We start from the raw sequence: 10,982 nt of genomic DNA on the forward strand, positions 1-10,982 counted from the left end.
GCAGAAATGCTGTGAGCTTTCCAGGCATCAAAGGGCTCTGAACACTCAAGATCTAAAGAAGAGGGTTCAGAACTTAACAAGTCAACGTATATAAGAGACATTTATTGATTCATTACTTGTTTATTGCTTATTTTTAACACAATATTTTATCTCAGAAAGACCTTTTCAACAAATGGCAAATTTTTAGGAAAACAAATTCAGGAAAAAAAATCCAACTAATATTCGTGCCTTTGATAATGTTCTCTGAGCTTTTATCAAAAAGGGAATAAAATTATTATGGAAATTATTTCTGATTTGCTTAAAGTTTTCTCTTGAGTATGTTTGTTTTTTTTTTTTAACTTGGCAAAAGAGACTGGAAAAAGGACTCTGAAAATAACATGAGTACATATGGTTTCACACACAGGAGCACACACTGCTGTTTTTACTGTCCTGGTGAGTTGTGTTGACTATGACAGCGTGTCAACTTGGAACATTTGAAATCCTTCCCAGCCTCTGGAGATATGGAGCAATTTGTGCTTTGGAGGGCTTGAAAATAAGCTCCAAATGATCCTCTTGGTTGCTGCAGGGCTGTGCTGTGCTGTGCAGGCACGTGTGCAGCTGAAAACAAGTTAAATGATTCAGAAAAGGATGGCATAGGCTTACCTAAGGAGTTTTAAGGAATTTATATTGCAGCAACAGTGGAATTGTATGGGGTTTTTTAACATGAGAAGGAGAGTTTTCCTCCTGGCTGCCCCCGGTTGGAGCAAATTCTCTCGGTGAAGAAGCAAATCTGGATGAGTTTCTCTTTCCTGCAAGTGTGTGATGCCCCCTACCAGCTCCCCTGCTCAGCAGCAGCGAACGTGTGCGGGTCTGACCCGTCAAAGCAACCCTGAGCAAGGGACGCTGAGCTGGGTAATAATTACCACTGACTTGTGCGTGGCCTTCTGCTCAGCCATCTGCAGCCTTCGCCTCCTGCTGGGGGCTTTGCATCATCTCGGCTGGGCAGGGGAACAGAGAGGAATCCTTCTCCGAGCAGCAGTGGAGTCGGTTTCCTACAGCTCCGGCTCTGGTGGCTGCAGCCTTTGGTGCCTGAGGAGCGCAGGCTCTGCTCAGACCTGCTCTGAGGTTGGAGCAGTCCTTTCACGGCTGTCCTGAGTGGACTCTCTGGGCCTAATACAAGCTCTGAGGGTAGACTGCAGCTTTTCCTTCAGCAGGAGATGCCTCCCTAGGTCTCCCTCCTCTTCTCAGCTGCTTGTTTCCATAACACTTTTTGAAACGTACTGTCTTTTAAACCACCACCTTCCCTCTTAATCTTGATTAAAACTTAGAAATTATCTCAGACGTTGCTGATCAGAGCAGGCAGAAATAAGGCACACAGCCTAGTCACACAGGCCTGTTCTCCTAATGAAAAGTTCCACACCATACTTAAACATTGTGATGTAACTCATGCTCTGCCACAGTTCACCGTACCAGCTTCCCTGATCCAACCCAGAGCAACAGTGCTGCCCATGTGCTCTAATCCAACTGCAGGGTTTCTCCCACTGGGAGAAAGAAACTTATCCACCTAACAATGCCATGTCCTTCTTGCAGGAGACCTGCTGCAGTACCCATGGTTCATTTACATCCTGGCAGGGTGTGCAGCGGGTGTGCTTATCCTGCTGGTGGTTGTGCCCTCAGTCATATGTTGCTGCGTGAAGAGGAAACACAAGTTCATCCCCGTGCCCTCAGGTGAGTGGAGAATGCTGTGACGCCCTGGGATGACTCTCAGAGAGGACTGTGTTTATGCAGGCTGGGGTTGACACAGCCTCAGAGTAAACTGGTCTCTGCTGGGTGGCTGCTTGTCCTCCAGCCCATCCTCCCTCAACCTGGTGGAGCAATAATCTGCTTGCTGATAGGCGACTGTTATGGCCAGAGGGATCTTGAATTAAACCTTCCTTTCCCTTTATTCACCTCACACTTGCTGCCACGTGCTCCCGACCAGACAAAACCCACAGCAAAACCTTTTCTATGGGCAAGAAAACTGAGCCTCATTCCGGTCTGATCTCAGAATGACCCGAAGGTTTCTGATGGCAGTCCTCTGTCAGCACCAGTCCCTGAGTGCAATCTGCCCATGCCCTGTGAGGCCACCTCAAGCTGTGAAGCTGCCAGCATGGCCAAGCTGGTCTGTGACAGGTTGGCAATGTCCCTCTGTCCTTGGCATCTGTCTGCTCTGGGAAGGGAGCCAGTGCTGCGTGAGGAGGAGGCACAAAGGTGTTGGTGGTCTGGCATTGCAAGGGACGTGCTGAGGCTGGAGGGCTGTGGGGGGCCTCTTTCCTTCAAGTCTCCAGTTTTGGCTTTACAGAGGAGGAGAAGGATGACGGACTAACCATGTCAGTGGTGTCCAGTGAAGGTGTGAAGAGCCCCCCCAATGGAGACCACGTCGAGGCCCAAGCTGACCGCCCTCCAAAGCCTGGTGGGTCCAGTGACTTTTCTGAAGTGGGGCAGATACCCTGTTTAGGGGGATGAAGGACACAGCGTATGTTTGTGGGTGATGGGGGTGGAGGTGACTGTAGAGAGGAGTCTGGGACACAAGGAAGGTGCTGCATCTTGTCCGGATGACAGAAGCTCCAGTAAGTCATTTATCAGCCCCTTACTCTCACTCAGCTCCTGCACAGAGGTAACTCTCACCCCCACCCAGCTCTGAGATGTAGGAGCAGCCATCCCATAAGCACCCCACAGAGGGGACTGCCAGTAACTATCTATTCCAGTATCACCTGAGCTAAAACACATATCTCAAAAACAGCAACCCCTTGAAACTTAGCAGTTTTCCTGCAATTTTATCACCCCTCTCCCCTTCTCATCAGTAACATTTTATAAAAATCAGCATTGTTTTTGTAAGCACTCATCTTCAAGACAGCATGAACCAAAAATGCTGAGCTATAAACACAGCTAAATCCCATCAGAGCCAGAGGCTTGTGTATTTCCTCAAATTGAGACTAAAGTGGGAATATTTTAAATTCTTCAAAGAAACTGAGCATAAACCCCCTACAGCTTTAGCACAATATGGTCAAGAGAGTGCGGCGATAAAAACCCTTCAGAAATCTCCTGTTCTGTAAGTGCTTGATATTAATAGTCCCACTTTTTGCATTATGTTTCCCACAATTTTGTTTCACAAACAAAAATGCTGGCAACACCTTCCCTACTAATGCACCGTCATGAGTCAAAGTAGGTTTAGCAGAGACATTGTGAGCTGGAGCAATATTACATAGGTCAGAGCCTGGTCCCAGCACTGCTGTCTCCACTTCTGATGTCCTTCACTGTACCGTGCACAGCCTCCTGCAGCTCAGCTGTGCTTTATGGCTAACCTTGGATGCTGCTTTACTCTGCTTTCAAAATTTAAAAGCTCCTCATGAACACAGAGCAAGAAAGAAAGGAAAAAAAAAAGCCTTTCAGGTCACTGTTTAATATTAATATACTTCAAGTGTAGAACTTTTAATAAAAAATTAACACATTGTCAGTTTGACTAAAAAAGTAGCCCACATTTAAATTTTTTACAATTAAGTAAAAAGTGGAGGTGTGTGTGGAAAGTAGGTGAGAATGTATTGAATGTGTGCTGTTAGCCACCTTTAATTATTCAGATGTAAGCGAATAGATTTGGCTTTTTTTGGTGCTAAAGGTTTGGTACTAGAAGTACTAAAGTACTTCAGTACTAAGAAGCTGGAGATCTTCAGTGCCCAGGTGCCTGGGGACATGATGGCTAGCTCAGTAAATGAGTAGTTCCAGGACAGTGAGCCGTGGTGTGGGCAATAATATAAACCATTTCTCCTTTTTCCAGATGCTGCCCAGACAGGTCAAGGTGTTGAGCCCCAGCCAGTGGCAGAAGAAAACTTGGCAGTGCAGATAGAAGCTGAGGAACTGCCAGACCCTGAGGTCATAGTTGATGCAGAAAGCCAGGAAGATGCCTCAGACTGTTTCCCGGATCCAACTGATGACTGACCTGACATGCTTGCTGTTCCACCCTGAAGCCTGTGACACTTGTCCTTTGCATCCCATAGTCTCATTCGTGTGTAAGAATTGGTCTGGCAAATTTTAGCAGGGAAAAAAGATGTGAGGTGTCAGACCTTCTAACCTCATTTAAAAAGAAAAAAAGAAAATATAAGGAAAAGCACACCCGTGGCTTCAAGGCCGCACTGCCACGAGCTGACAGGTTCACTAACAAACAAAACTGGGCAGCTCCTTGATGCTTTGCCTGATAACAGAGCTGCAGCTAAACTGTGGAGCCCCAGGTGACAGCCTGAAACAAGCTGGGTGGTTCCTCCTGCTCCCTGCCCACCCAATGCCTTGCCATGTCTTTGCCAGCCAAGGGCAGGCATGACAGGGGGATTGTGGTGGCCTGCCAGTCCCACACATAAACCAAGGGCCTGCCAGAAATTCCCTGAGAAAGAAAAAAAACCCATCTCCTCTTAGGAGATTTCGAGGCATTTTTTCACAGGCCCTGCAGAAGAAACTCAGTGGAGGTTTCAGCCAGGGATTTGTGTGCAGGGTGTTTATCCGAGCTCCACACCCTCTGTGATCTGGCCCTCACTGCTTGCTGCCTGGGGCCACGGGCAGTGGTGGGGGCTGTAGGGTGATAACTGGCTTTGCTCCCCTTTTGGTGCCCTTTCACCAGGGTCCTGCTTGGATTACCTGTGAGCTAAACCAGCACCGTCACCAGCTGGCCTCCTGCAGCAGGGGGGTGCCTGGGGCCTGGGTGTACAACTTTGGCAGAAACATTGATTATCGTGCTGAGATTGTTTATCAGTGCAAGCATTAGTGCCTTCAGTGTAATGGTTTAGCTACTGCAAGCTGAAGCTGGCCATCTGCCTGTGCATGTAGGCTTGTTTGGTGCTGTGCTGTTTGCACAGAGAGCAGCAATTTATAGCATCTCTTAGGCAAGTCTCACTGCTACGCATGTCCCGTTCTGCTCAGGGGAGGTTTGCACGTGGAGCAGCTGGGGTGGACCTGCAGGGAAGAAGGATGAGGTGAGGAGAGGGCAAGGGCTCTGTCCCTGGCAGCAGGTGGCTGAGTCCCTGGCACAGCTGCCCTGGGGCTGCAGGATGCGCTGCCGGAGCAAGGTATTTACCACACAAGACAACTTTGACAGTCAGAAGTGAGGCACGTTGGTGTTAAACTAGCCCAATGAGCTAGAAATGCACGGTAGAGTAACATATTTCGCACATGGTACATACTGGGATCAAAAGGGATGGGGAGGTGTATGTTGTATCCCTCTCTTCCCTTGTCATTTCACCCCTGTTTGATATCGTGCTGACGCTGTGCTGTGAATCCCTCGGAAACGAATTTAAGATGTGCCTTGTAAATACCATCCAACGAGGTCTGTGAGTACCCCGGCAAAATGCAGGGTGAACTGAACGCTTCTCTTCCAGGTGAGGGAGCTGGTGGGATGGCTGCACGCTTCCCTGGGAGTCCTTTATCTCTGTGTTCGTGTCAAGGCTCTGCATCAGTGACACCCAACCATAGGTGGTTGTTCTTGTTGTTTCCTTGTCCTGTGATTCTCTTTAGAAGATTTTTGGATCTTGTGAGCTGCGTTGGTGGTGACTCAGCCTGTCTCTGTTTTTTAAGGCTGCCACAGGAATTGGAGCGAGATGATAATTCTTTTCCTTATGGTGCTGCACTGTCTCAGTACAAACATTCCTCAAAGGCTATGAGTTGAGTGACAAACGTGACACTGAGTGGTTGGGGTGGCAGCTGCCCGCAGGCAGCACAGGAGCAGCTGGGTGGAGACTGCCAGTGGGTCAGTGTCACCAAAATGGGGGGCAGAGGCAGCTTTGCTTTACTTCTGCACATTCTGGCAGGGGCAGGCAGGGGACAGTCGACTCCAGCATATGCTTCAAAGGCTGAAGGGTGCTCTGAGGTGCACTGGGGAAGGTGGCAGTGTTTAGGTGCTCAGGGGGAGAGAGCTGGGCCAGCCTTGTCCTACCGGGCTGGTGCATCCCGGCTCCGACTCGCCCTAGTGCCGCCTTCCTGCTGTGAGCCCTGGGAGGGCTGGGGGTGCCTGGGGGGCTGTTAGCACCACCACTAGAGTAACCCCAGTCTGGGAAGGATTTTTCCCATTGAGATGGGAGTCTGAGATGCGAGAGGTCTTTATGAGGCAGCTGGGACACGGCTGGTTTTCTGTCCTTTCCCACTGAAGCTGCCATTCAGCAATGGGGCAAAAGTTTTGTAACTTTGGGGTCAGGAGAGAAGTGTTGCAGCCTGTGCTCTTCCTTTAACTGTATGTGTTTGTGCCTAGCTATTGTTCCTTTCTGGTGGTTCCCCTCCCTTTCCTTGCCAGGGGTTTGTTCCAAATAAAAAAAAAAATAAATCTGTTTTCTAACTTGTTTTAGAAATGTTAAAGTTTTTTTATTTAATAATTGTTTCTTTCTGGTTTTCACTGCAAGTACAGGCTGATTTTCAAGTTTTTGCACAGCCAAACAAAGGAAAGTTGATAAGAAGTTACTGCTGACTAGAGTTGACTTGAGCAGTCTAGGGAACAGAGTCAGCCCAGAAGAAGCTGTAGGACAGTGGCATATAACTAGTCCCTGCTGAAGTGTGTGTGTTAATGTGCAAGTACATTTGTGTGCATCATTAGCTCACCAAGCCCTGCTCTGGTGTCTTGCCTGAACTGTGAGGTGCAGGGAAGGGAAATGGTCTGGTTTTGCCCATCTTTATCCATCTGTAATTTTTTTGTGACACCTAAGCCACCTTAGGTGTGAGAGAGGATGCCAAACTTCACAGCACCTTCTGCAAGGAGGAGGTGGCTCATGCTCACCTTTAGACAAGTGGTCCCCGATGGTGGGTAAAACCAACGTCACAGAATCACAGAATCATTGGTAACATCAAATCCCTTGACTGTGCCATGGGTGTGACTGGACATGGGTGATCCTGTCCTGCAGCCTATGAACCCAGCACTCTGAGAAGCCACACACATGAATTTGCAGTTGTTTTCCAGCCTGACTATGGCGCTGCATCACCCAGGCAATAGCTGGGACACTTTCCAGGCTGGGGCTGTCTGACAGATAAGTCATGGTTAAAAAAACCTTCTAGATTTTAGGCATGTACATGGTAAGTTTGTGTCACTTTTTATGAATTATTGCAGCTCATTTCAAAACAAGCAGACAAGAAGTTTGTGTGTAACTCAGCTGTAGAAGGCAGTGTCACAGATAGATATCTTTAAAACCATTTCCTTAACATGAGCCAACAAATTCTGGTCGTGCTGTAAGACCTAAAGTGCAGGTATTACTAATACCAGGCAGGCAGAGGTGAGATGCCCCACAGATTTCCATAGGTAAACAGTGGTGACAGAAGAGGGCAAGAAAGGCAGCATCACCAGTTTCTGTCTGAGGTGGAAGCAGACTTGGTGGTGTGTCACCCCAGAAGCTTGGATTAGCATATGGATATTGCCTGTGCCTCCTGCCGGGCTGCTCAGTGCCTGGGTGCAATCAAGCCCTGCCTGTACTTCACCACCCTGAGCATATGAAATACTCTCCTATTGTTCTGTGGTGTAGAGCAGGCTGGGAAGCAGCAACATGATCACCCAGTGTGGACCCTGCCACCTCTGACAACCCCTGACCGCGTCCTGCATTGGTTTTGTTCACACTAAACGCTGCAGTTCCTTTCTGCAAGATTACATGACTCACGTCTCATCAGGCAGGGGATGTGGCTGGAGGCAGCAGGGGAGTCTTTACTGAGAACCTATAAGGCCCTTAGTTGAAGCCCTTCTGAATATTTGTGTTTTTCCAGCAAGCAAGTCACAAAATCTTAGAATGGTTTGGGTTGGAAGGGACCTTAAAGATCATCTAATTCCCACTGCCCTGCAGTGGGCAGGGACATCTTCCACTAGACCCGGTTTCTCAGAGCCCTGTCCAACCTGACCTACTTCCAGGGATGGGGCATCCACAACTTCTCTGGGCAACCTGGTCCAGAGCCTCACCACCCTTACAGTAAAGAATTTCTTCCTGATATCTAATCTAAACCTACTCTTTTTTCAGTTTGAAGCCATTACCCCTTGTGCTATCACTATGTGTCCTTGCTGGCAGGGGCTGTAGTATAAAGTGTGTATTTTATAGTTAATACTGGAAATTCTATGCAGGATTTTTAAAACTCACCTGAACTGATGAGCACTGGTGGTAGTTTTAGTATTGTCTAACGCTATGGAAACTAGATGTGTTACAGACCAAGAATTACTGGGAGGCACAGTTTTCAGTAAATCTTTTGGAATTGCAAATGTGGTACATTAGAGAGAATTATTGTCTTCTCCCATATCGTATGCAAATGGAATAAAGAAATGCAGCTAAGTGTCTATCCTCTAGCCAGCATCGCTCTCTCGGCTTTGGTTTATAAAAGTTCCTCTTTGAGGGCAAAATGCATTTTTTCCAAAACTAAGGAGAGAAGCTGTTTTAAAAGCTTTGATAACAGAAGTCATGTAGCAAGATACCTTCAAACAAACAAAGAAATGAAAGAAAAAGTTGTTGTGATGCTGGTTTTGTCTGTGCGAAGAGAACTGCGGCAGTGACATCGACTGCATGACTTGGAGCGAAGAACACGAAAGCTTTCAATCACAGAGCAATAGGCCTCAGCTTTCTCCTCTGAAACAACAGACAAACCTGTAGGGAGGGAATTTGGGACAGCAGGGCTGGGATTCAGAGATGTGTGTGAGTGAGGAGTCAACTGCTTAGCAGTCAGCCTCAATTCACCTTGAGCCGAGCACAGTGCGGGGGGTGGAGGCTTTGCCGAGGTGGCACATGGAGCCTGGAGCAGGAGCTGCCTGCTGGGTGGGACAGCCTCTGCTGCTTCTGTGTCTGTCATGTCAGGACAAACTGTGACAGGACAGAGAGAGAGGGAGGATAATGATGAGATAGGGTGACTGCTGTGGAGGATCCAAGGGGAAGAAGGAGCGCGGGCTCAGTGACTGAGGGTACAGAAGTGGTGGTGAATAATGGCAGACGTAGATGCTGATCCTTCCCTTGATTAGGTGGGGAGGCTGCAGGGTCTGTCTTCCATCATCCTGCAGTATAAAATGTTGTCCTCCAGAAAGCTGTAGCTGCTGTTCTTCCTCCTCACATCTACTCTCCCTGACATTTGGCACGAATCCTGTTTCCTAGGCAGATGCACTTCCCTGCTGGTGGTAGATCCCAGCTCCCCTGAGCCCCTCAGGCAATGCACTGCCTGGGGCATCAGGGACTTCTTAGTCCTCCCTGTCTTTCTCATGATGAGCAATTTGCAGGGAATGCATTTTTCTAGTTTTGATAAGCCCGTGAAGGGGAGAAAACACAAGTATTCTGATAGCAGCAAACAGGAAATAACCTTTTCTTCTCCCCCATCTCCTCTCATTCTAGCCAACACTTGTCAGTATTTTTTTTCTGACGTGACTTTCTGGTATGGGCTTTGCCAGATGAGATGGGAGAAGGGTGATGGGAAGGTGGGACCCCAGCCAGCTTTTTAGATGCCCTGAATAGAGGTGAGAACAGGTCAGTTCCCTTTCTTTCGGGTGCACAAGCTGGATCAGGATTTCTCTTACTGCCAGAGGAGGCCACCGTGAAAGCTGTGCAACTTCAGCTTCTGTTTGTACATATTGCTGCCCAGCTGTTGAGGGTTTGGGGCTCTTTTTCTTCAGATGATTTAGTTTCTGATAAAGAGTTTTGTTTCCTTGCCTTTTGTTGAGAGCTTAAAGCTTTGCTATTTGGCCAATACAAAGACCTGTTTATAGCTTTCTCTAGAGAACCAGACTGTAGATGGAGAGGTTCCTCTTTGCTGGAGAGAAGATCAGCAGGAGTCAACACTTCTGTGAATTTTATCTCACCTATCTTAAAAAATCCCAATGGTTAAACAGTCTCAGCATAAGAGGGAGATAGATGCCTGTGTTTATATCAAATTAGTGATGCTGCAGAGGTTAAAGGAACATCCAAGATAACACAAGTAACAAGCAGCTGTAGTTCCAAGCCAGTGCATCTTACCCACGTGGGCACAAGGCATGCACAGTAACTTTCCATTGGGGCTGCACTGTAAACTTGCAGCTCTACAAAGCGCCCACTGAAGTTCAGCAAATCCTTTCTGAGTTGCTGAAAGCGCTGTATGTAGGCAACATGAGAGACAGGTAGTCAACAAAAAGGCTGCTCTTCCATGATGGAAAAGAGGCAGCTGAAAAGAATGGTGACAACATCCTGAGCCTGACCACTGAGACTCTGCTTGCAACAAAAGGTGCTCTGAAGGGAAGGTGCTTTTAAAATGGTGCTTTGTAGATAGGTAGTTGGGAGCCAGGACTTACCCGGTTCCAATTATTGGCTTTCTTTGGACTGGCGGGATGACCTTAGCAAGCCACATCAACCTCCTCTGCCTCATTTCCCCATCTGTAATCCTGGCCTGCTCTGTAAGATGGGCTCAATCCTGGCTGATCCACAGCAGCACCTTGTACCTGTGTGTGGGCATGGCTGGGAGCTGGGAATGCCCACAGGGTGCCAGGATCTGTGCAGGCTGCAGAGAGCACTGTGCTCCAGCTGCCACAGGATGTCTGACTGCCCAGGACGGGAGGAAGGAGGTTTACAAAAGATATTCCAGTGGATGCTGCCTCTGGTTATCCTTGCTAACTTGTGGGGTTTCCTTCTGACTGCCAGGAGCGCAACAGAAGGAGCAGGCTTGCAAGTATTGCCCTGGTAGAAACGCCGTGGAAAGCCGCAGCCTCCCTCCAATGGCCCGGTGCCCACGTGTGCTGCACAGAACATCCCGTGCCTGCCTCATCGAGGTCTTAAAAACCAGCAGTTCTCAGAAGGGCAGTGACACAGCGCCTTAGCCATTACTCCTCCTGGCTGACAACGGTGGAAATGTTTAGAAACCCGGGCCTGTCCCTTCCCCTGCTGTGGGAAAGGCCTGCCCTCTGCCAACACCCCACTGCAGCCGCCCCACGCTTCCTGTGCAGGTGTGGTGTGTTGGCAGCAGAGCCGAGCCTGGCTGGGATGGGGATGAGCCCATCCTGCTGCCCTGCTGTCCCT

The 10,982-nt window shown here is 48.5% G+C and overlaps 1 protein-coding gene across 3 annotated transcripts in view; it reads left to right on the forward strand.

The window, feature by feature from the left end:
• Nucleotides 1-6,317, forward strand: part of LOC113956726 — a 32,957-nt gene extending 26,640 nt beyond the window's left edge. For 2 of the 3 annotated variants that reach the window (XM_027663608.1, XM_027663606.1), the window contains exons 4-6: nt 1,570-1,707; nt 2,321-2,431; nt 3,794-6,317. In XM_027663608.1, the coding sequence (XP_027519409.1) occupies nt 1,570-1,707; nt 2,321-2,431; nt 3,794-3,954 (410 nt within the window). In that variant the 3' untranslated portion in view covers nt 3,955-6,317. The remainder of the gene's footprint in view (nt 1-1,569; nt 1,708-2,320; nt 2,432-3,793) is intronic. The other variant, XM_027663607.1, reaches the window with a different exon arrangement.
• The last annotated feature ends 4,665 nt before the right edge of the window (nt 6,318-10,982 follow it).

The sequence above is a fragment of the Corapipo altera genome, unplaced genomic scaffold (assembly GCF_003945725.1).
Source record: "Corapipo altera isolate COAL_440 unplaced genomic scaffold, ASM394572v1 165, whole genome shotgun sequence".
In the NCBI taxonomy this organism is placed as follows: Eukaryota; Metazoa; Chordata; class Aves; order Passeriformes; family Pipridae; genus Corapipo; species Corapipo altera.